The sequence below is a fragment of the Dryobates pubescens genome, chromosome 12 (genome assembly GCF_014839835.1).
Source record: "Dryobates pubescens isolate bDryPub1 chromosome 12, bDryPub1.pri, whole genome shotgun sequence".
Lineage (NCBI taxonomy): Eukaryota > Metazoa > Chordata > Aves > Piciformes > Picidae > Dryobates > Dryobates pubescens.
In genome coordinates, this window is record NC_071623.1 from 10,849,704 (window position 1) to 10,875,712 (window position 26,009).

At 40.8% G+C, this 26,009-nt stretch overlaps 1 protein-coding gene across 2 annotated transcripts in view; it reads right to left on the reverse strand.

Annotated features, from left to right (window-relative positions):
* Positions 1–9,031: 9,031 nt before the first annotated feature.
* The window catches only part of TAB3 (TGF-beta activated kinase 1 (MAP3K7) binding protein 3), a 45,585-nt gene continuing 28,607 nt past the window's right edge, over positions 9,032–26,009 (reverse strand). For both annotated transcript variants that reach the window (XM_054165768.1, XM_054165769.1), the window contains exons 3-7: positions 22,037–23,489; positions 17,960–18,120; positions 16,243–16,336; positions 14,704–14,787; positions 9,032–11,288 (exon numbers count right to left, since the gene is read on the reverse strand). In XM_054165768.1, the coding sequence (XP_054021743.1) occupies positions 11,140–11,288; positions 14,704–14,787; positions 16,243–16,336; positions 17,960–18,120; positions 22,037–23,489 (1,941 nt within the window). In that variant the 3' untranslated portion in view covers positions 9,032–11,139. The remainder of the gene's footprint in view (positions 11,289–14,703; positions 14,788–16,242; positions 16,337–17,959; positions 18,121–22,036; positions 23,490–26,009) is intronic.

Sequence of the window (26,009 nt, forward strand, 5' to 3'; positions counted from 1 at the left end):
TTTGATGATTCTATGTTTGCATTACTCTTCTGTATTTTTAAAGACTTTCCATTTACCTCTTTTAATTTCATCCGAACTGCTAAGGACCAGATGGGCTGCCTTTAGCTCAGAAGGAGCTTTTCCCTGGGGATTTTGTTTGCTCATGAGGCTCCATGTCTCTTATTTACCCCAATACTAAAATTATACTCAAGATGCAGATTCTGCCTAGTAGCTTATTCTGCTACTGGTGTCACCTGCCTTGTCTCCTCACATGAATAAACCTAAATGCTTGTTGCCTGATCAGAAGGAAAGAAATTTGTTTTCTGTTGTTTCCCAAACAGCAGGAGGGCTGAGAGGAAAGGGAAACCTGAGGAAAACCCCTGGTGCAGACCAGGCTGGGGTGAGCAGGGAGAGGAAAGATGAACTGAGAGTGGCATGTCCCTGCAGGGACCTAGCAGCAGCTTGGGAATAAAGTGAAGCTTTCTGGGGTTTAACCAACTTGTAAGATGCAAATTAGTGATAAGTATGGTTTAGAAATGCTGTTGTTAAGTCTAGGCTGCCAGTTTCATAGGTGGTCTTAGGGTATGAACGATGGAGAGGTTTAGAAATGCTGCTGTTAAGCCTAGGCTGCCAGTTACATAGACGGTCTTAGGTATGAATGAGGGAGATGACACAGGACATCACCTCCAGATCCCATGGTCAGGAAAACCAGGTTGTTGTTGGGTTTTTTTTTCCTGTGTAGCAACAGAGACCATTTCAGAAGAGATGTAGGACTTGTTTCTAATTTTAAGCTGGAGTCCCTTCCATGGCTCAGTGCCTTAATAATGAGTGTTGTGGAAAATGGCATGGTGCAGTTCCAAGCTAGTCAAGTATAAAAGGCACTGTGGCATGTCCCAAACCTCTTATGTCAGATTTTGCCTTTGGTTTTGGATCAGAGCACTTGCCTCCAAAAAGCACCTTTTGTACTTGCTGGCTGGTGCAGCTGGAGACGTGGGCTGGAGCTGCCCACTGAGGTGGTTCTTGCCATTGTAACACTGGACTTCTGCTTTCTCCCTCAGCACTACAGAGAGATGAGCCGTGCAGGTTTTGCCAGGCAGGGACAGCTCAGACCCTCTGAACAGCACTTTGGGCAAGGAGCCACAGCTGCAGATGCTGCCCAGCTCCCACGCTGTCGCTGTTTAAAACCTTGCACACAAGAGAATGTGGCTGTAAGTGGAGGCTGATGATATTGCTGCAGGTGCCAGGTTTGGGTGCTTGGGCATGGGCTGAATGATGAGAGTACTGGAAGGAAAATAAATGAAAGCAACACCTGTTAAGGTGGGGTAGGCATTTTTTACTCTTTAAGCAAAATACAGCTGTTGTATGCAAACAATGAAAGAAAAGAGCTTTCTTGATACCAGCTTGTCTCAAGCCTTCCAAGTACAGGTTTTGCTGTGACGTTTGTATGATTATGTGCTAATGTCTGGGTATTTTCATGGAATCATAGAATGGTGTGGGTTGGAAGGGACCTCCAAACATCTAGTCCAGCCCCCTCTGCAGTATGACTTGGGAGGTCCCTTCCATGATTCTATGATTATCTACTCTGTAATAGTAGTCAAATTTTTGTTTGCTTTAATGGTTACAAAGCCTAAATTTGCAAAGTGGGATAATGAGTATGCACTACAGGACCTCTACAAAATTCTAGTGAGATCAGGTGGGGTTTTTAATTTGGTTCCCCCAAACACTGGACAAAGTTCCTGGGGACCATGGCCCCACTGCTGCTGATGCCATCATCTAACTTCTCACACCTGAATACTGAATGTCATAAATAAACCCAGCAACTGGCTGTAGTTTCTCACACATTCTGTTACTAGACCTCTGTAGATACCACACACTGGAAACTGGATCTTCTCTTCTTCAGCAGGACCCATACATGCAGCTGTGGAACTGAGCTCCAAAACAGTTTCAGGCCAGGCAAGAGGGGAAAAAAAGGGCAAAAGTCAGGTATAGTGCCCATTATGTAGTGCCACTAGATCAGTGCTATTAGATAGTTAGAGGTTTTCAGTGATAATACACTGCACTTGGGTTAGCGTGGTTTCAAAACAGGTGGCTTTGATTGGTTGCCCCAAAATTAGAGACAGAAAAACAAAGGCTTTGAGATCACAGGATCAAAGAATGTTAAGGGCTGTGAAAGGGACCTTGAAAGATCATCTAGTCCACCCCCCCTGCCAGATTACATAGGAATGCATGCAGGTGGGTTTTGAATATCTCCAGAGAGGGAGACTCCACAAACCCCTGGGCAGCCTGTGCCAGTGCTCTGTCACCCTCACAGAGAAAAAATGTTTCCCCGTGTTTCCATGGAACTTCCTATGCCTCAGCTTCCACCCATTGCCCCTTGTCCTGTCCGTTGGCATCACTGAACAGAACCTGGCTCCATCCTCTTGGCACTCACCCTTTACGTATTTATAAACATTAATGAGGTCAACCCTCAGGCTCCACTTCTCCAAGCTGAAGAGCCCCAGGTCCCTCAGTCCCTCCTCGTGAGGAAGATGTTCCACTCCCTTAATCACTTTGTAACTCTGCGCTGGACTCTTTCAAGCAGTTCCCTGAGGCCCTTCTTGAACTGAGGGGCCCAGAACTGGACACAATATTCCAGATGTGGCCTCACCAGAGCAGAGTAGAGGGGGAGGAAAACCTCTCTCAACCTACTGACTACTCCCCAGAATGGCATTGTCCTTCTTGGCCACAAGAGCACATTGCTGGCTCCTAGTCAACCTTCCATCCACTAGGATCCCCAGGTCCTTTTCCCCTTCACTGTTCTCCAACAGGACAGGCCCCAGCCTTTACTGATACCTGGGGTTGTTCTTTCCCAGGTGCAAGACTCTACACTTGTGACCAAGATTTTGAGAACTAGTGTCCAAGGTGGTGCTGGAGTTTCTGATTCCTAATGGAACAGCACAAGTAGTGACCTCTTCCTAGAAGAAAGTGGCATAACCCGTTCAATAAAACCTATCCAGGTTACACACATGCATGTCTCTGCCACAGCAGACCTTCAGTATCAGGGCTGCAACCTGCAAGATGGTAGCAAGGCCTTAAATTGCAACTAGCAAAGGCAGGTGAAGGATGGCATGACTTGATAAAGATCTGCAGAAGTTAGCAAAACCCAGATGAGACAAATTTCTTCTCTGTGAGAGAGTAAATTATTCCTCTGGATAAGGAACAGAGCCCTCATTTGTCAGGGCAGGGAATTTTTTTCAAAGTGGTTTCCCATGTAGAACAAATTTGATGTCAGTAGAATTTGTGAGCTAGAAAAAGAGCAAAGTGGTTATCTTTCACTTCCAGTTTTAAGGAACAGCTTATAAAGCAACTGGGGAACATTTACACACTCTGCATTTATTGCTGCAATAAACTTGCTGTCATTTTTAAAGCCAGCCATCACCATGTGGGAATTTTTGCACACTTGGTGGTTTTTATAGCTCATGAAAACATCTATATTTCCCTCCTTGGTGTCTAGATGATTCATGTCACAACCAAACACACTTAAATAGCTTTGCCATATTTAGCATACCATCCTGTTGTCACTGATATGATTATGTCTCTCTTCCTGGGGTTTATGTGCGATGTTCTCTGGAGTGACAGCACCTTTCAGAGCACATTTCTACAGCTACATATTGCCAGCAGTGTGGAGCTGCCAGTTTCTGGTGAAGATGAGGCTGCAGCTGCTCCATGTCCCCAGGTGAGAGCAGCAGCAGGGCTGAGCATGTGTTTCCCACAGGCACAAATACACACAAGGGAGCAACACAGAAGTATGGATCACAAGTAGGCTGCATCGAGTGTGGCCAGCAGGGCAAGAGGTGATTCTTCCCCTTTACATTGCTTTTGTGAGACCCCCACCTCAAATACTGCACCCAGTTCTGCTGTCCCCATCATAAGAAGGACACAGAACTGTTGGAGTGAGTATAGAGGAGGGCCACAAAGAAGATCCAAGGGCTGGAGCATCTCTGTTAGGATAGGCTAAGGGAGCTGGGGTTGGAAGCACAGGCTTCAGGGAAACCTTATAGCTGCCTTCCAACACCTTAAAGGATCCTAGAGGAAGGCTGGAGATGGACTTTTTATAAGGGTGTCTAGCACCAGGACAAGGGGGAATGGTTTTAAGCTGAGGAAAAGCAGGGTTAGACTGGGCTTTAGGAAGAAGTTCTTCAGTACGAGGGTGGTGAGACTCTGGAATAGGCTGCCCAGGGAGGTTGCAGATGCCTCCTCTCTGGAGGTGTTCAAGGCCAGGTTGGATGAGACCTTAAGCAGCCAAGACTAGTTGAGAGGCATCCCTGCCCCTGGCAGGCAGGTTGGAGTAGATCTCAAAGTCCTTCCTGTAGTCAGAGGCCCAGAACTGAACACAATACTCAAGGTGTGGCCTCACCTATGTTGACAGCAGGGGGAGGATCACTTCCCTGTTCCTGCTGGACACTGTTTCTAATAGAAGCCAGGATGCCATTGGCCTTGGCCAGCTAGCAAGAGAGGCTTTGCCAACTACAAGAAGTTCACTATGGTCTGGGAATCGAGGAGAATTAATTTGCCAAAAACTTCAAAATGGAACTTGGAAAATCAGCAAATGTGCAACATTTTCAGCCTTGCCCAACTGGATAGAAATTACCTGCAGAGTGGGGGTTTATGGGTTTGGGTATTATAATTTATTAATCAAAACATGACTGTTTTCATGAGAGAGCATTCTGCAAAATAAAGCATCACTCCTGCAAGAGGCTTTTAGAGATCTGGCCTGGGTTTTGGTGTCAGACAAGAACATGTCACAACTAGTGACCCTCCACCTAAAAATGAATACAGCCCCTTCTCAAACAACTTCACAAGGTTTCCAGAAAACATCAGGTAAGCCACTTAACATACAATGATTTCAGTCCAGCTGTTGGGTGAAGTGAGCCATCTAAGTCACCTGCTTCCAGAGTACTCACAACTGAGAGGCTGCAATTAAAGAACACACAGCACTTACCCAGCACTATTGGTCACCTTGACTGAGTAGAAGCTGCAACACTGAACTCCTGGAACACTTACCAGATCACAAGAGATATCATGTCTCTAAGTGCCTCTAGTTTTAGACATGGTGCACTGCTGTCAAAACCAAGCAGTTCTTACGAACACACCAACTAGTTTTATGCAGTTATTTCAGGCAGATCCTCCTCCTCCTCCTGACTTCAGGGGAAAAGCAATCAAAAACCAGTGGCCATTGTCACTCCGTGGATTGACTGTCCCCTGGCTTTGTTGTGTTCTCCATTAGCATGATACATTTTACAGGCAGCTTCAATTTTTTTAACCTTTTTTAAAGCTTTGAAAAGGAAAAAAATCTAATATTCAGTTGCAAGCATTCCTAAAATGTAAGAATTGAATGCTGGATTAAACTACAAAGCTAGCCTGAAATATTTATAAATTCAATTTAGCAAAGGGAATGTGAAACAAAATTCTTCCATGTTTGCTGGCAAAAGTTCAAAACTGAAGTTGCAGGTCTGCTAGAGCTGAATTTGTTTGATAACCAAAAGTGTGCGAACAAACAGCTGCAGCAGCAGCTAGAGAGCTTTCAAGTTTTAGGTTAGAGTGAGCTGATACAGTCAAGAGAACTGAGAGACACGCTAGTAAGAAGAAATTGCCTGCCCACTGATTTATGCACTTTGAATTCTCCACCCTCTCCCACAGCAGTGCCTTTCTGTATGAGGTTACAGCAGATAAAGGACTTTTGTAATCCAGATAGGCAGTACTGGCAAGGTCAAGCAGGAATGCCTGTGATCAGGACTACAAACAAAGCATGATTATCTGGAAGAGGAGGTAATCAAACAATGTCAACTTAATATCAACTTTCCATTTAAAAAATAAAAGTGATAAGCAAACCTTCAATCTGACCATCCTGTATGTCCTGATTCTACACCAGAAGCTGCACAGACTATCCATCATCTGAATGGGACTGCTCTTATACAAGCTGTCCACATTCACGGGACCTAGATCCTAACTCAATATTCAGCAAGTGTCTATTGAATCACAGAAAACATCCAGTTGGAAGAGACCTCAAAGATCATCTGGTCCAACCTTTGACCCAGCTTAGGGTCAATCCTAAACCATGTCCCTAAGTGCCAGGTCCACACACTGCTTGAACACCTCCAGGGATGGTGACTCCACCACTGCCCTGGGCAGACCATTCCAATGTTTGAGAATCCTCTCTTGAAAAAACATTTCCTAATATGCAGCCTGAACCTCCCTTGGCACAGCCTGAAACCATTTCCTCCAGTCCTGTCACGTGCCACCAAGGAGAAGAGGCTGGCCCCCTCCTCGCTCCAACCTCCCTTCAGGTAGATGTGGAGACCAATGAGGTCTCCCCATAGCCATTATCGAGCATCAAAAAGAAAACCCCGACAGCTGCTGAAACAAATTTGCTGTAGCTATGGGTTCAAGGGGAAGACTAGAAACAATCAAGACTATGAAAGCAAAACCAACCAACCAAAGCAAGCTGGAATTCTCAAACATTTCCTACTACATACAAGAACAACTGCAGGATGTGACGTTTGCTTAGTTTTATTGATTTATTTTTGCAGGGATCTGCAAGTTGGGAGTATGCACTTTCTGGAGGTACCATGCATGCATAGCCTCTGAATGCTTTGTTGTTTTGTTTTTGTTTTCTTTTAATACAATTTCATCTCTTAGTAATAAGTTCATTCACAGCATACACAAATCTAGAATGTAGACACCATATATACAGGATTAAACAGGATCGTGTCTTCGTTTGTCTTTTTTAATGGAGGGAAAAAGAAATCAACAGGGTTTCACACAGCAGGAAACATGGATGAGATACACTGGTGCCACCATCAATAAATAAGTTTCAAGAACACTTTTTTTTTTCTCCTCTTTTTTTTTTTTTTTTAATTGGTTTCATCCAAAGGTACTGAAAATCCAGGATGAGAATATTGCATTGACTCTGTTTGTGTTCCAATTATTCAAACCCAAGGGGGGGGAAATTTTATATATATATATCTATCTCTATATATATCTATTTGAAGTAGTATTTACGGACATAAACCAGCAATCGAAGCCCCAAACTGAAGAACTGTGGCAAAAGTCAGTCACAGAATATTGACATTTTGAAAACAAAAATGAATGCTGCAGCACACAGAGACAGCACTGACTCTGGGATGTGACAATCTGTGCACGTCTTCCTTCTTTACGGGACTCAGAGTCACTGCCGTACGGAGCGAGCAAATCCTGCGGCAGCAAGTGAGCTGATAAATTGTTTATGTCCAGCTGTCCACTTCTCCTCAGGACAAGTCATTTTCACATTCTAGGGTATACCACTGAATTTTTTTAAACAACAACAACAACAAAACCCCATCATCCTGATGGCAAGCTTGGTTTTTAACATATTTAATATTCTCACATTCTTTTAAAAACAACATTCTTTATTGGTTTGATTTTGTTTTGTCCCCGGTTCAACTCAAGTATTTTCATTTTCAGTTTCAAGGGGGTTTTACAATCAATATTAAAAAGTATTTAGAACTTGAAATGAGAGATGTGTAACTGGGACAGGTAAAGTAACTGGAAGGAAGGAAGGGAGGGAGGGAAAAAAAAAAAAGTGACTTAGTAGCATATCATAATCAGAAAGTACTGAGACCAGCTCTTTGAAGAATTATTACACTTTTCACCACACCTCCCATTTTTCAAGGGAAACACACATACCACAGACACACAGATACACAAAGTCAATCTGATCTAAGACTACGTTTTACAAAGGAATTCCTTTTGCTTGACTTCCCACCCCCTTCCTCTTCACCCAAAGAAGATTAATAATTACAGCGAATTAAAAGTAAGATCCAAAGTTCAGGATTTCTTTTGTTTGACAACATTCTGAATCACCTTTCCACAAGCCCCACTCTAGGTAGACTTTTAAAGAGCTACAGCAGTATTCTAGAATTCCAGGGAATTCATCCGAATAGCACAGTAAACAGAAAATAAGCTTTATAAAATTTCAATGAACAGTGAAATCATTTTGAATATCTGAATGTCCAAGTCAGTTACAAACTCTACCACTCTAGGAGCATGGTTGAGGGAAAGCTCGGGAGAGAAAAAAAAGAAAACACAAGTAGTGCATTAACACAACGGCATCAGCATCCCACCACTCACACACAGACAGAACTTTTATACAATACAGTGCATTTTGTATGCCAGCTGACAGCAGGGGTTTTATGTGCATTCAATAAATATTACATAAACCAAACTTTTTTTTTCTTTTTGGCATAATCTACAATTCAGTTGGGATGTGAACTGCATCACCTTGCTTTCAAGAAGGAAAAATGGATCTTCCCGTATCCCAGAAATACAATTTACATTCTAACGAACTAGAAATGTTCAAGCACCATGTAAAGTCTTTGCTATTCGTGTTTGAATGTGGGCATTTACAAGTACAAAGACAACAACAGAAGAGTTTGGTTTGGTTTTGTACAAGCAACAAATGAGAGTAACTGGAAAACCTGGAGTAAAATTATTGGTGTGAAGGAATTGATTTGTAATTGAATGGCACTCACTCACTCAGTCTTCCGAGTGTCTTCTTGTTATGGCAGCCTTCCTTCTCCCCCTCTGGTGAAGCTACGACTAAGATTAGTAACTTTCCAGGTACGGTTATTACAGCTGAGGGAATTACTGGACTGCATGCATTTCCCCACTCCCCCTTCAGAATTAGCATTGATTCTGTCCAAAAGCAGCACAACTGTAGTGATGCATGAAACACCTACCCTCATTTGCTGACTGTCATTTCAGTTGCTATCAGCTTGCAATTCCAGCAAAAAACAAATGCTTCTAGAACTTCAACAGATGCACAAATGAAAATTGAAATAATACAAAGGCATCACAATAGAAAAGTCATGAAGTTCCTGGCATTGTTTTGAGTAATTCATTAGACAGCTGATAACAGCAACAGTACTGCTTAGCTTAGGCATAATGATTATGCCCATCGTTTTTTAGCTATCTTGGTTTTGTCAGGCCATCCACTGACATGAGCACAAGCAATATTTGCCTTCTAACCGGGGAAGGGGAAAGGAAAAGGGAAGGGAAAGGGGAAGGGGAAGGAGCTTTGTTGCCTTTGACACTTTTGACTATTTTGCTCATTGGTGGTGCACACTGATTGCTGGAGATCTCCTACCTTAATTAAAATTGTACTGAAAATGTAATTAGTGCAAGAACATATTGAAAAATGCCAAATCAGGCATTGGTTCCTCATCTGAGATCACTGGGTTGGTTTGTTGGTGGTTGTTTTTTTTTCTTTTACTGTTATCCTTCTAAATTGCAGGGAGCGGACACCAGCAACGCAGCCAAGATGAGTTTTCCACCACCCACCCCTTAAAAATGCTGCTTGATTGGAAATGAGGATTCAGACACATGATTGTGCTACCACAGCTTAACGCATTACCACACATCAAAGGAACTGTGGAAATTGACCATATGGATGTGGCTGCCATGAGCTATGAACAATTTCCAATGAAGTAGTTTCAACCTCTTCTGGTGAGGTTCAGCTAGCACATGTTGCCTCACAGTTGCAAAGTCAATTACCATAACTCAGCTGATGTGCTTCTGAATTCAGGCTGTGTCTCTGAATCTCGACACATGCTATAATATCAAACCTCAAATGCACTGTACCAGCTTGGCCAGTACACAAGAACATCCTGTTCAGTCGCACAGTTGTGTAACATAAGCATTCAGCTGCCCAAATCCAAGTTTGATTTCACAAGTATTGAGTGCTTTATTACAGCAACCTGAAGCATTCAAACAAATTGAACATCACCTTTATAATACAGTATATCATATGCATGGAAGTACCAGTATGATTTTTCAGTTGCAAGTCTTGTGTTCTTCCACCTATGGCAAGTATTTCCTGACTGGAAAAAAACCTAAATAAAAAAATGCAGTGTGTAATTCCTCAAAATCTGGCATCTGCTGTTTTGTACAGGCTGGTTTATTTACAATGTGCAAATAAACCTTTACTGAAGAGCTAATTGATTGATTCTTTTTCAGCTAACTTTCAACTGGGGCACAAAGTACCTTCTGTGCTGTAAACATAAGGAATTCTTCAAAAATTGGAAGCTGAAAAGGCCTAAGGAACTGGGTACAAAATCTTCTCCTACGCAACCATGGCTGAGCTCAAGCCTTCCAAACCAAATTTGGATTAGTCTGTTTGGCATACGTCACCGTGCTGCTCCAGGGCACAGGCTCAGGAGACTGGTGCATACGGAAGCATACTTTTAGCTTTGAAACACAATGGCCTAGTGAAAGCATGCAGCAGCATGGTAGAATTCATTCTTAGTTTATTACCATTGTTGACACAGCCAGGTGAGCACTGTACAAGCAAAAGGGATTGTAAAGATTCACCTCTGATTAAGCTCTCGGTAACACTCATCCTGTATCTCATTTAGTCACCTTAGGTTACTATTTCAAACAGCAGGTTTTTTGTAGACATAAGTTACCCTGAAAAAAAGCAGCAATTACAAATACTCTTCTCCTTGTTGTTGGTTGGTTTGTTTGCTTGTTTTGTGGTTTGTTTTTTTAATGCATTGCAAATTTTATCGTTGCATTTACCTGTCTTCTGTTTCAGTAGCTTACAATCTAGAAGCACAGGGAGCCTTTGTTTTCCAGCTAGCTGTGGCCAGGATAAGTCAGCTCTGGCTCTTCAGTTTTTATGGTTCAGTGTAACATTTCACACCATTACTAAGAGTCCTAGAATTTTATTTAAAAAAAAAAAAAAACAAGAAGTTTTTTTTTCTTTATTGTGTGTGGTTTGTTGGGTTTTGTTTCCTTTCTTTGATTTTTCTCCTTTAGAGCCACTAAGCAGTAACTAGAACCACAGGACTAAACACCAGTAGTTATTTGCTTTCTTGTATCACATTCTTCCCAAAATTAATCCTTTTACGTGTTCAGGTTTCGTTTTCTGCTTTGCTCACTGTAATGGGACATGAAAGAATTTCACCCTTAATTTATCTTTTATAGTGTAGCACAAGCAGAAACATTACTCCCACCCTTGCAATATGAAGATTGTTGACTTGCAAAGGCCGGGCAGATGGACTGAAAGGTTCCCCATGTTTCCTTCTCCTACAGCTGTCGGCTTGAGAGCCTGTTTTAAACCCAGTGCCAGCCCCTGCCTGCTTTTCAAGTGTATCGTGGCATTTCACACTGCTCACAGCGATTTAGTGCTGGGTGATTTAGAAAGGTGCAGCTATCACAATTCCATGGAGCCCCTTCAAAGTCTTCATCTCTTGGCTGAGTCCGTGGAGTCTGTTTGGAGCTGTTTTGATGTTCTGAAAAAACAACAACAACAACAAAGGCCAAAGAAAAACATTTTTTCTTATTTCAGAAAAGAAGGATGATAAGCAAGACCACACTGCTGGTTTGTCACCTCTCAAAACACTCTTTCTTCATATGAACATGGAAACCTTTTCTCTTAGGTAACATTAAGGGACTTCTGCTAAAGCCCTCCTAACTCAGTGTGTGAAATTTGACTGTTGAAAATATTTCACATCTGTAAAGAGTCACTTAACCATACCACATTAAAACCAAAAGGACCAGTCACCACTGCCAGGTTAACTGATACTGCTAAAGGTTTAGCATCTTAAAATGTACTGAAAAGTTTCGTTCTGGCACTCAACACCATCCTGGTGAGGAATGACTTCACAGGTTTACATAAAGCAGGCTGTGACTGAATTCTGAATTCCAATAACCCTACTTTACCTGAAGTGAAAAACTACTTCTCACTCAGTTCCTTCAAATGGTCTTCCCTAGTATTTATCCAGCCTGAGGAAAACACAATATAAAAATAAAATAGCAAACCTGTTTCAAAACAAAATGGTTGCTTTTCTTCCTCATGGCTTTGCAGCAGGGATGTGTGTGAAGCAGTTATGTATCAGCACGTATGCAAACCATAAACCAGCTACAAACCTATAGAGAGACCTCGGTTTTCCCCATGTCTCCTACCACCACTTCTAGACCTCAAGCTACCTACGAGGAGTGACAAATACACCTAGGATGTGGAAACAACATTTTATGAAATGTTAATATTCAAAACAACATTAGCACACATAGGTAGGAGGTTAGGTTAAGAAACCCATCTGCTAAACAAACATCTGTAGAACAGCTTCATTAAAAGAGAAGTTGGGTTGCAAAAAAGGACTGTGATTTGTAATTCGAAGTGCACACACTGCTATCCTCTGCCATGAAATCTAGCAGATGGCTGATGACAAAGCTACTGCAAACACTACTTAGGTTTGTCTTCAGAAACACACACTTGAAGAAAATAAAAAGCTACCTCCTGCTTAGACATGAACCCTCTCAACTCCAGAAGTTGCTTTGTCATATTGGCAGTGCTTGCACTCAACAAATTCCTTTTAAGCAAACAAGTAGTGTGGGCACAGGACTGCATTCATGTTGACTAGACAGCAGCACAGAGCAGACCCTTGTCTGTCTGCCCATCCCTGTCTGGGTGCCCACGCCTTCAACAGCTGAATACTAAGGAAATGTAACTTTTAAACAAAAAAGAAATTCTTTTGATGACTCCATGTTAAAAGCCAAGCTCAGAATACAGTACACCAACCCTAAAACTGACCTCTAATAAACTGAAAAGTTGTACAAATCCTTACAAGATACTATCTTTCTAACTGCCAAAACAAAAAAATACAAACAAGCCAACCCAAAATCATTATTGCATGCAATTTTGCATGTTGTTTTGCTTTGAAATAATAAATCAAAGAGGCTAGCATAATTAAGAAAAATCTCTTTGAACATCACCAACCAGCAGTGTCTTAAAATCAACCACATGACCACAACAATTTAACATGAATTCAGGCAGCTGTCTTCGTGCCACTGCTCCCCTGCTGCTACTGTCTCTCCTGGACACTACCAGCCACTCAGGGACTGTTGGAGGGGGTTTTTTTGAACCACGAGCAGTAGTTCTGGGCATTCTCTTTCTTTTAAGTTTCCACATACTATCCCTTTTGTTAAATCAAATAGTAAAACACTTGCTTCAAAGTGGGGGGGTAGGGGTGGATCTTCTTATATGGATTCAAAATTCAACAGCTACAACCACTGCAAAGTGCTCACAGAATCACAGAACATTAGGGGTTGGAAGGGACCTTCAAAGATCCTCTAGTCCAACCCCACTGCCAGAGCAGGATCACCTAGAGTAGGTCACACAGGAACACATCCAGGAGGTCTTTTGCATGTCTCCAGAGAAGGAGACTCCACAACCTCTCTGGGCAGCCTGTTCCAGTGTACTGCCATCCTCACAGTGAAAATGGTTTTGTTTATGTTTAGGCAGAAGCTTCTATACTCCAGCTTGTACCCATGACCCCTTAGCCTATCATTGGACATCACTGAAAAGAGCCTGGTGCTGTCCTCCTGTTCACTAGCAGCTAAAGCTTATTTTAAAAAAATCTGGATTTTCAAGCAGACTGTGTGATTACCATTTCCAAAGAGGGACTTCTTTTCCACTGAATACCTTCATACATGCTAGCTACAGCATGAGGAGACACAATACGATGAATCTTATCACACACAGCATATTCAGAGAAAAAGGCCACTGTCTTCTCCATAGCAGGAACCCAGATGGACTATTTTAGCAGAAAAACACAGTGTTTAAAAAATTCCACTAATATCTGAAACCACTCTTTAAAAAGATTCTGGGAAGATTAAAAAAGTCCAAAAACACCTGAGACAAAAGGTAGGCTTCTGGTCCAACATCACCACTAAACATAGTGGAGTTCAGAGAGCTACTCAGCCACACGACCACTAGGTGTCTACTGAGGATGAGTTAAGTCACTTTGGGGTGCACTGACTGAATTCCACTGGGTAAGAAGTGAGACTAATTACACAGCTCCTGTTCTTAACACAAAAGTGTCCTAAAGTGGGTATGAATCCTAACTACAATGCAACTAGCACAGAAAACTTCAGAAACTAGTAACAAACTTGTACTGTCATCTCTTTAGACCAATGTAAGGAAATGTATTCTGTCTTGGCCTTTAAAATGTCTGAAAGCTCTTGCTATGCTAAAACTTCAGGGCCACTGTGAAATGCATACTCTGCACACACACAAAAAGGTAAAGCTTGACCAGACAAGTTAAAATATAATGAAAAATATAAATGCTAATTGAGAAAATCTGCTGTGACTAATTAAACTTGCATAAAACAGTTCAGATAAACTCAAAATCCTAACAACCTGTACTAGAAGACAGCGAAGCAAACCTGACAGAACTTTTAACTTTGAAATATAAAAAATACTAAAACCAAAAAAAAACAAACCAACCCACAAAAACATAATTAAGAAACTGAAGTTAACACATAAAAGTTTGTTTATTTTCAACTCTTTTCCTAGTAGAGACTAACAGCATTTGCCAACAACAGAATATTCATTTTGAACAGTTTGCCTAAGGAAAACAAGTTGTAGCTAGGATTACACAGAAATGCTGGTTTGGTTTAGTGTGTGTGGGGAGAAAGAAGTTCTAATAATTAGAATTGTTTCCTGTTAGAATATTTTAAAACAGAAGTTATTATTAAAAAAATAAATAAATCAAAAAACCCCAAACCAAACCCCAAGCCAACCAAAAAACCCCAAACCAACCCCAAAACACCAAGAAAACAAACAAACAAACAAAAAACCACCACCCAACAAAACCAACTTTCCCAAATCAGATCAGTTAACTTGATGCTTATTTGTTGACCTACCCTTTTTATATGGCTTTGGTGGCACAACAGGACCAGGCTCTATGTTATCATAGAAGTTACATGTGGCTTTCGGATCAAAGTTCCCTGTCAGGAAAGGAAAGTAAGCAAACATAACGCAGGGGTTATTTACATGCCTATGCCAGTGACATAAACATCTACAGGGTAAATATTTGATACCTGTTTCTATTATTATTACTTTTTTCCTGGGTAGCCTTCCAGTTTTGTATTGATTCTATTAGTTTTCAGCATGCTAATCCCATATTGAAGAATCAACTCCAGCTCAGCATTCTGTATTGCTTAAAACGTATGTGAAAATAATAATAAGTCTTCCTGTAAGATAAATTCTGGGTAAAAAAAGACTCTGCATATTCTAATCTATTTGCTTGTATTTATGTTCAGCTTCTGTTGCTGAAGGAGGATTTTTAAAGATCTAAGTAGATTTCTGTTTGCCAACTTCTTAGCTGCAACCTGTAGTTCTGGTTTGTATTACTTGGAAAGAACCTTCATTAAGGAGTAATTTACTTTATTTTTTTTTTATTTGCTCTTGTGAAAGTCACTTCTAAGTCATCACTTTCTTGTAATTTAATGTAACTTGGCCAACAGACATATTAGCATGTCAACTTTATCAGGTTGCAATTGAAACAGACACTTTTTAGGGCTGATGTTGATAATCAAAATTGAACTTGAAAGACTCCAAGGATCCACCTTTAAGCACATAATATATTAGAATCATAGAATCATTTAGGGTGGAAAAGACCTAGAAGACCATGAAGTCAAACCTAACACTGCCCAAATCATATCTCTACATGTTGCTTTTGCACATCTTTTAAATACTTCCAGGGAAGATAACTCCACCACTTCCTTGGACAGCTTGTTCCAGTGCTTGATAGCCCTTCCAGAAAAGAAAGGCTCATATCTAATCTAAACCTCCCCTGGTACAACTTGAGGTAGCTTTCTCCTGTTACTTGGTAGAAGAGACTGACACCCACTTCACTACAACTTCCTTTCAGGTAGTTGTAGAGAGCAATAAGGTCTCCCCTCAGCCTCCTTTTTCCAAGTTAAACAATCCCAGTTCCCTCAGCCGCTCCTCATGAGACTTGTGCTCTAGACCCCAGCTTTGTCATTTGTCTTAGACATGCTCCAGCAACTCAGGATCCTTCTTGTAGTGAGAACCTGAAAACACAGTACTGGAGGTGTTGTCTCACCAGTGCTGAGTACAGAAGTACAATCTCTTCCCTAGTCCTGCTGGCCACAGTGTTCCTGATACAGACCAGGATGCTGTTGGCTGCCTTAGCCATCTTGGCACTGCTGCCTCATATTCAGTTAGCTGTTGACCAGTTCCCCCAGGTGTTTTTCCACTGGGCAGCTTTCCAGACGCTCTGCCCAAGCCTGTAGCATTGCATGGGGTGGTTGTGACACAGCTGAAGGACCTCATACTTGGCCTTGCCTAACCTCATTCAATTGCCCTCAGCCCATCAATCCAGCCTGTTCACATCCCTTTGTAGAGTCTCCCTACGCTCAAGCTGATGCATTCTATACCTCTAGATTGAAGGAGATCAACTTCTTTCAGTGTACAGTCAACGTTTATCTGGAGCTGTCTGTTGAGGCTTCTCAATCTGGTCATTTCCTCAGGCTAGAAAGAATGAACCAAATCATAATTGTGGGAAATTCAACATCTTACACCGCTATATCTTTGTTAACAGTTTTACTACAAAATGAGTATGGATAAAACATTGGGAAAAAAAGAAAAACAAACCCAAGATTCTACTGTCTGCCCCAATCCCCTTACCCAATCTATTCCCTTAAACCCTTATTGTATTGATATTTGAGGATGAAAGCAAATCAAAAAGAGCTGATCTTAAATTTGTAAAACTATATACCTTATAAAGTTCTGCATACATTGATGAATTGCTACATAAGTTGACATCAAGATGGGCAGGAAGTAGCATATGAGCTGCAGCTCGCACTAATTATTACTTGTTATACCCAAATACAGTTAGAAATTTATTTATTTGCATCACCCTAAGGAGGTCCAACATACCAAACCTTCTACCTCTGTAATACTGCAAGAGGGTAATTATTCTTAACAGAATAATCAGTTATTTAAGTCCATACATTTGCATATCATTAAGAAGCTCTAAGTTACAGGAATGCAAAGCATCCTGAAGGCTTGGAGTGGTGATTATTAATGTGTGTAGGAACTATCTTCTCCTAGGATGGATACATTCCAACATCATAGAGCCACAAAATCACAGACTGGAAGGGACCTCTGGAGGTTATTGGTTCAGCCCTCTGCCCAGATGGGAGACAACTATTGAACACCTCCAAGGATGAAGAATCCGTAAGTTCCCTATGCTAGTGCTCAGTCAACCACAATAAGAAGGTACTGAGGCTCATGCATTTGCTCATCTTTTTGTCACCTACATATTAACAGATGCTCTTTGTTTCTTTGACAGCCTGTGCCAGATTCAACTCCAGCTGGCTACGGCTTTCCTCACCTCATCCTTGCACATTCAGAGTGTCTCTATACTCCTTCCAGGAACATATATGCCAAACGCTGCCTTAAGACAGGTGAGACATACAGCAGCCTTACTAGTTAGGCAGCTAACAGCCCCTACTATGCCTTCCAGCCTCCATCTGTGGGCATCAATTATGTCAACACAGGAGGTCTGAGCTAATTTGACTAACAACTGCACAAAGTAGAAGTTATTTTTCAGTCAGATGAATTCTCTCATCAGAGCCATATAGACATTTTGGCTATGGTCATTTGCAGGTAGAAGTCACGTAGGTAGGCAGAATCAACAAAGAGAGGAGGAGAAAGAGGTGATCACTATTTGAGCCAACACCACCAATGAAGAGTCACTTGGCACAACCTGCACATGCCAAATGGGAAATGTTTACAAGAAGCAACTGGTCAAACAACAAAATACCTCAATAAAACAAAAGATATTTTTTAAGTGAACCCTTGCTGCATACACACCAAGCTGCATATGGCTTGGGGGCTTTTTTAATAGACTTGGACATACACTTTTATAGGCTGCTGTAAAGTTACAGCCCATACATACAAGTTTCAGAAATTCTGTTGTGAACACAACCTGGACACAAAGCTGTCTTACAAGCAGCCAAGAACATACAAAAAGTCATATTTAAAGACTAAAGATTTTATATCCCAAAATATTTGTTTGTATAAATCAGTTCATGGAAACATAAACAAATTAATTTGTATCTTGAATTAAAATACTAACAAATTGCTTACTGTTGGAATTGCAGTTGTACAGCTAACTCTTCGAAGCCGCCTCTGCATTAGGTCATGCTCCATACCATTGACTTCAGCTTTCAAGCGTTCAAGCTCTTCTTTCTCAAGCTTCAGTTCCTTTGCTAATCTCTCCATCCTTGCTCGCTGATGTAACAGCAAGGCTAACGTTTTACGTAGAAGAAATAGTTATTAACACACACACACACAAAATGGAAAACTAAATTCTTAACTTATGCCTAAGAATCATAAGTGACCCTTTAGGGAAAAAGAACAAAACATGCAGTCAAGTCTCAGTGTGAAGATTGCTTCCATGCCAAATGAATTACAATTCAGAACAAAGTTCTTCCAGAATAAAACCACATTTTAGACACTAACTTGAAGCATTTCGGTCAAAGCTTCTTTTTCTATTTTTTTGCATTGGTCTCTCTTGTCTCAAAAATACAAAGGCACCTGTGCAAGGAGATAGCTTCTCAGGATGGAACAGCAACTCAGTTACATTAATGGTGTACTGACAAAAAGATAAAATTCCAGAGGTATGATCAGAAGGTAACACGCTTTGTAACTGCTGCTCAAGAGCAGCTGACACACCAGCCTTCAGACATTAGTCAAATGTCAGTCCTAAATTGTTTTTTAAACTGTTATTACAGCTTATGCTACAACAACTTTAAGTGGCCTTTTAAGAGTACTGTAATTCTCAATACTGTAAGTTCTCCAATGCTCAAAGGCAGAAGTACAGAACTACAATAAAACAGACTACAGAATCCAGGAAACAAAGTGGAGGCAGCTCAGGTGCTTCAGAGTCTTTAATTCTACAATAGAGCTGACTCACTGTTCTCTAACCTCTCCCTGCTGTTAATCATTCTCTCATAGTTTTGTCATGCTACTGAAATTTATGACTTTCAATCACAAGCTGATGCTGGGCTCCCAGAGCAGGCAAAGAAAAAAATTCTGACCACCTAGAAAATAATATTTCATTTCTGCAGGAAATATGTTTCTCAGTTTTTCATCATTGTATGAAACTGGCCAAGTTAGTTGGTGCGATGCCTAGCTCTTCCTGACCTGGCTTATTTTGACCTGATTAAACTCTACAAGGACAGAGAAAAATCAGAGAAATTTGCTGTGTGTTCTCAGACAAGCATGCTGCTCACACAACAATGTTCCAGCAAACCACTCAAATGTATGAAGACATTGTAGAATCTGCAAAATACTATTTCATATAAAGCACCAGCCAGTACGTTTTCTATACCCCATTCAACTATCCTTCTACCCTTTTCTTTACCCCATCCAAAACAGGCAAAGAAAAAACACGTATCATCTCAGGAATATGTGCACACCAGCTAAAAAAAAAAGAAGTTAGAAAAATAGCCAACAATATGACACATACAGGAAAACAAAACACCCCCCATGCTCACTCAACAGCATAAAATAACAGTGGGTTTTAGCAGATGTCAATACTCCGTGCAAAAAATGCCGTACTATACTCTGCATTTTGTATGGATCAACCGATTCATGGCCAAAGAATAAACACTGACAATCCTAACCAAGAATAACATCAGATGTTTTTGTAATACAGGCACTAGTATTACTGAACAGAGGTGTTCTCTGGTTTTTTCCAAGTGGTGTTAAGTCATCCATGTACAGTTTAAAAGATCGCAAAATTAAAGATACCAGGCTGAATGACTTTCCATCATTATTATTATCAAACTTTGTCTTTGTGTGAATCCTCCACCTTCACATCTGATATTACTACATTACATAGCTTTGCATTTTACTCCAGGACAACTCATTAAATGTGACTCACTACACAGAGCATTGGAAGTACAGATACCAGAACAGATTTTTGGTAACACTTGTCACAACAGCTAATATTGAAAAGAAAATTGCATAAACACATTCCCTATACTAAGCTCTTAAATATAGTCTTCTTTAGGATTCCTTTGAGATAGTAATGAACATAATGCTTATTTTGTACAATTTATTCCTATCAAGAGTTCAGAGAGCAGCAATGCTAAAGGCTATAATAAAGTCTGAGCTGTGGTAGGTATTGCTACAACAGCGGATGTTCCAAAAAAGCATATACTAACTAGTTTTATTGGCTTTGTTTTTCAAATACACAAATCTAGTCAAAATACAAAGGCAAAACAGAATCACAGAATTAACTAGGTTGGAAAAGACCTCAGAGATCATCAAGTCCAACCTAGTACCTAGCAATATCTAATTGTAGAATCATAGAATTATGAGGGTTAGAAGGGACCTCAAACATCATCTAGTTCTAACCCCCTGCCATGGGCAGGGACACCTCACACTAAATCAGGTTGCTCAGAGACACATTCAGCCTGGCCTTAAAAAACCTCCAGGGATGGGGCTTCTACTACCTCCCTGGGCAACCTGTTCCAGTGTCTCACCACCCTCACATGGTGAAAAACTTCTTCCTAACATCCAGTCTGAATCTACCCATTTCTATACTTTGTTTCCATTCCCCCTAGTCCTGTCACTACTTGACACCCCAAAAAGTCCCTCACCAGCTTTCTTGCAGGCCCCTTTAAGATACTGGAAGGCCACAATCAGGTCTCCTTGGAGCCTTCTCTTCTCCAGACTGAATAGCCTCAACTAAACCATGGCACTAAGTGTCACATCCAGTCTTTTTTTAAACACTTCCAGGGACAGTGACTCCACCACCTCCCGGGGCAGACCATTCCAATAGACAATCACTGTTTTTGTGAAGAACTGTTTTCTAACATCCAGCCTAAACCTCCTGTGGCACAGCTTGAGACTGTGTCCTCTCATTCTGTCAAAGGTTGCCTGGGAGAAGAGACCAGACCTCACCTGGTTACAACAATATTTCTACCTTTAAGAATGTGTTTTTCCTCAGTTATGTGAAGCCACTTATAGTTTCACTGTTTAACTGACAAGCTTTAATTAAGCTGTAGCAGGAACACTACCAAAGAAAGCACATCGCCTAGGAGTTACAGACCTACCCATGTTTGTTCTAAATAACATTTCTAATTGGGTCTACCAGGTACAGCACAGCTCTTTGTTGATGAATAGCTCAAAAGACAAAAAGCTAAATAAGAAATCAGGAACTACATACAGGGCAGCATCATAACCATTATTTCAGCTCTCTGAAGTGAAAGGAAGTCTAGAAGGAGCTGTGGAGAAACATACTCTTTCCCCAACAAACTCAGAAACAAAGCACAATCTCAAAATAATTGCTGCTGATTATCATTCTATCAAATAACTGAAAGCTTGCAGACTAAGTCATTTGCTCAGTTTTAAATGCTTCAAATCTATAGAGCAGGCTGCTGTGATAAAAGGCAGTTTTCAGCAAAAGGTTAGACTTCACCATTTTTATGTTGTGGGTTCTTTTTTTTAAACATGAATGACTTCATTCTTCATTTAAACACAGCATTAAGACTAAAGATGTTCTGTCCTTTCGCAGCAGAACACACATCCTACAATTTGTCTGCCTATCCCTTTCTCCTCTTTGAAAACTCTCAGAGGAGAAAGTGAACCTCTCAGTTCTTCAAAATAATTATTTTAATACATTTCAAACCAAAATATGACTTCTATCGACACTGAAAGTAATTTTGTCTACAATCCTACCTCACTCCTCTCTTTCACTTAATATTCTTCAATTTAAACCAAACTAACTAGATTCAAATTCCCTGCAGAAGTCAGGTTTTATAAAGTACTCAAGTACAGAACAAACAATAGTAATAAGAAAAAAGAATCAAATCCACATGCAAATTTCTGAGACAGTTCTTCAGTGCAGAATTTACAAACTGGACACACAGTGTATGAATAAAACCACTCGCCCTTTTCTTTGAAGAAATTCCCCTAACATCAAAATCGTAACAACTTTAAGAACCTAAGAAGAAATTATTTGTATATTAGAGTGAAATGTAGCTAATTAAAAAAACCACACCAAACCCAACATCAAAACAAACTCTGTCATTAGATGATTTTTGGTGCAATTTCTATGCTTCTCTGGACAGGTTTAAAAATTCCCACTTAATAAATAAAATCAAGCTGAAAATGCATTTCACGCTAATATGATTCGCAGCACGAAACATTTACCTTGAGTGTAAGCATAGTCGTCTGATCCAGAACTAGAACTTCTCTGATACTTATGGCTTCCTTTCTCTCCTCCAGATCCTGGCATTACAGAAATAGGCTGAATAGGTTCTGGTGCTGCAGAACGCTCTTCTTGGTCCACTAAATTTAAAAGATTCTCAGTCGGTGCTCGCCCTACTGTGATTTTAAAAATGGTTGGGTTTGGCTGAGATACCATTACCCGAGGAGACTGTGTTGGTGCACCTGTAGGTCCGGTTGGTTGAGTGTAGGTAATATATACTGGATTAACGCTAAATGGAGGTTTGGGTTGACCTGACATACCTCTTGATGGAGAGCTTGAAGGAGGAGTAGTGGCTGTATACAGTGGGTGCTGGTTTCGTTGAGATGGTTGATTACTTATTGGCGAAGGACTTCTGTTCATTGCAGTCCCAGGTCTTTGTGGGGGCTCAACTGTAATTTCTATTTTATTCATGGAACCTTTGGATAAACTAGGTCCAGCAAAAGGAGGAAGATACGATACAGAGTGACCGCCTTGTTTTTGAAAAGTCTGGGATGCTTGCTGATATGGATGGGGTGGGACAGTTGAAGGACTAGGAGGCATGAAAACATGTGAACTCTGATGACTCAACTGAGGTGGCTGAACTTGGTGTTGAGGAGAACCAAAGGGAGAGGGACACTGGGATGCCGGTGGTGATCGAAAAGCTGACTGAGGGATCTGAGCTTGTTTAGGAGAATACTGAGAAGGTTGGTAGTTCTGCTGATGTGGATACACAGGTAGAGGACGGGGAGTATAATGTGGAACTGGGCCCTGTGGTGATGAATGCCACTGCGTATTTTGAGGAGTCTGTCGTCCTGAAGAACTTTGAGATGTTTGTCTTATATAAATAGAGCCAGGAGTCCCATAAAGATTGCTTGGAATCTGTGGAAGAATTTGTAGAGCTCTGGGTACACTCTGTCCAGAGGGGAGGTTTTGTGATACTGTAACAGTAATGGGATTTGTACTGTACCGAGGTATGTGCATATACGTGGGAGGAGGGCCTTGCATAGCAGATGTGTTCATTCCTGGTTGTATGGAAGATGGCTGAGGAGGTGGCTGTGGAGGAGGAGTAGCTGCATTTCTATTCTGGTCATTCATGAAAAATGGATTGTAACTAGGAGAAGCTGCCACAACAGCGGGAGCAGAATGTGGTTCTTGAACTAAGCATATCAGCTGTTTACCTGCTGTGCGTTGTGGATCAATATGTCCATCACTTGAACTGTGTACCAGTGTACGACCACCATTAAGTTGAGCTCCATCCCCTGCATGATAGCTGGTATGAGGATGAATACCCAGATTAATGTGCAAAAGGCTATTCCTATTCATTCTGGTGTCATCAGGGCTATGGTACTCCATATACAAGTATTTGTTGCTCTCCTGTGCAAGGGCTCGACAACAGGCATCTAGGTTGTTGTTGTTCTAGGAGTAAGAATGGACACTTATTATTGTCAAACAGCAAAGAACACTGCATTCAACTGAAGTTGCAATCAAGCCTAGCATGAAAGCGACATTTCACAGACTAGAATTCTGAAGTCAAGGTAACATCTACAAAATTCTAAGATACAAAACAGTCTGTAGCTCAACAGTGCATCTAGCAAAATTCACAGTAGCACTAACTCCAGTATGACACCCTAAATAAAGTCCAGTTTTGGAGAAAGCCATGGTTAGAATTCTTGGCATCTTCTGGAGGAAGAGGTGTGTACAATTAACTTCTAATAACATAACCCAAATTAAACCAGATCGGAACTGTAAGCTCTGGAAAGTCAAAACAAAAAGGCAATGACAGTTTAATGTTTACCTGTTTACTGTTTTCACCTTTATTTTACTGTTCACTCAAGCATTTTTCTTTACTTGGAAGTTTAAAAAGGCAACCATTTACACCAGCTTCTCTTGGTAGAACAGAATTTAGGGCCTTAAAAATGAAGTCAGAGTAAGTACTGCTTGAAAAAGTAGTGGCAACTCCAGAAAGCACTTTACAATTCCGACATAATTTCAACCGCCTTCAAGAATTTCAGGCTCCAGGCTAAAAAAAGGATTATTCATGTATAAATCAAACTAAAACTATAATGGGGAATATAATTTCCTTTTTTTTTTTTTCTCCACTCATTTTAGCTTAACCTACTCTCGCTAAAAAAAAAAAGAAGACATGAATGACAGCTTTTTCCAAGAGTACAATCACTAGGAAGTATTTCAGATTGTGGAACTTTTCCTCCCCCCAGTTTCTCTTACAATAGCCTGTATCAGCTATGATTCAGTTTTTAATTTAAACAGTAGTAAAAAAAAAAAAATAAAGAAAATCACTTGAAGTTCAACTTCATCTGGCCCTCAGCGTCCTAACTTTATCACCTGTGATCTAAGAGTGGTACCTTCTGTGGCATGCAGTACCTCCTAACCGCACAAGCATGCACATATTTATACATACACACACCTCTGCCTTCCTTAGTGTACTAAGATTACCATTCAAAGGAATATAAATCAATAATGGTTTCACTTCTATTTTAATACTACCACTATATAAAGTGACTTTGCAACATCATTTTCAACAGCCTATCCACTGGTTGAAAAGTCACAGTTACATTTCTTTTCTAAAGGGCTGATAGTTAGTCATATTATTAACATATCTATTTGCATACCACTGAATAATAAAGTGAAGATGACTTCCCCAAAAGTTTGTATGAATTCATTATCAAACACATACACACTGTCCCTGGAGGTGTTAGAAAATGAGTAGACATGGCACTTGGGGACGTGTTCTAAAGGCCATGGTGGTGTTAGGTCGACAGTTGAACTTGATGATCTTAGGGATCTTTTCCAACCAAAACAATTCTATGATTCAGCATCTTCTTAGGTGAAGATTTACTACTGAGCATTACAGAAGACTGAAGAATCCAGCACTCAATTACATATGGCTCTCACTCTAAGTATTTCTTCTTCACTACTTCCCTTCATGTCAAGCTTGCCTTCTAGATCCCAGGGGTCAATAGGAATCATAGAATGGTTTCTGTTGGAAGGGATCTTTAAAGATCATCTAGTACAACTGCCTCTGCACTGAGCAGGGACATCTTCATCTACATCAGGTTATGCAGAGCCTCAATCCAACCTGACCTGGAATGTTTCCAGGGATGGGGCATCCACCACCTCTCTGGGCACTCTGTTCCAATTTTTTGCCACCCTCACTGTAAAAAATTTCTTCCTTATATCTAGTCTATATCTTTTAGTTTAAAACCATTACTCCTTGTCCTGCTGCTACAGGCCCTGCTAACAGGTCTGCCCACATCTTTCTTATAGGCCCCCTTTAAGTACTGAAAAGCCACAATAGTTTTCACAAAGCCTTCTCTTCTCCAGGCTGAACAATCCCAACTCTTTCAGCCTTTCTTTATAGAAGAGGTGCTCCAGCCCTCTGATAATTGTTGTGGTGCTCCTCTGGGCACAATCCAATAGGTTCATGTCATTTTTGTGCTGCCACAATACTTCAAGTGAGGTCTCACCAGAGTGGAACAGAGTGGCAGAATCATCTCACTCGTCCTGCTGGCCACACTTCTTTTGATGCAGCCCAGGATACAGCTGGCCTATCCAGATGTACCACAGGAAAATTAAAATCAGACCACATGGGAGCTAGGCCCTGCAATAATAACCAACATGACTGTACCAAGACAGCATGCTTAGAAAAGTTCACCACTACTGTTAGCCACTTGCCATCTAAACATAATGAGACTTCATGATGAGAGTCTTCAGCTTCCTTAGGTCACTTCATCAGGGTAGAGGCAGAGAGAGCACAGGCAGGATAGGCCTTGAATTATTTTTTCAGGGTTTGGAATATGCTTGTCATGTCAAAGTGTCCTGCTTTAGGATGGTCTGCTTTAAACCTCAATTTTTCGGTAGGTCCAAAATTCACACTTGTTTAACTCTAGAGCATATAATGAAAAAGATTAACGGAAA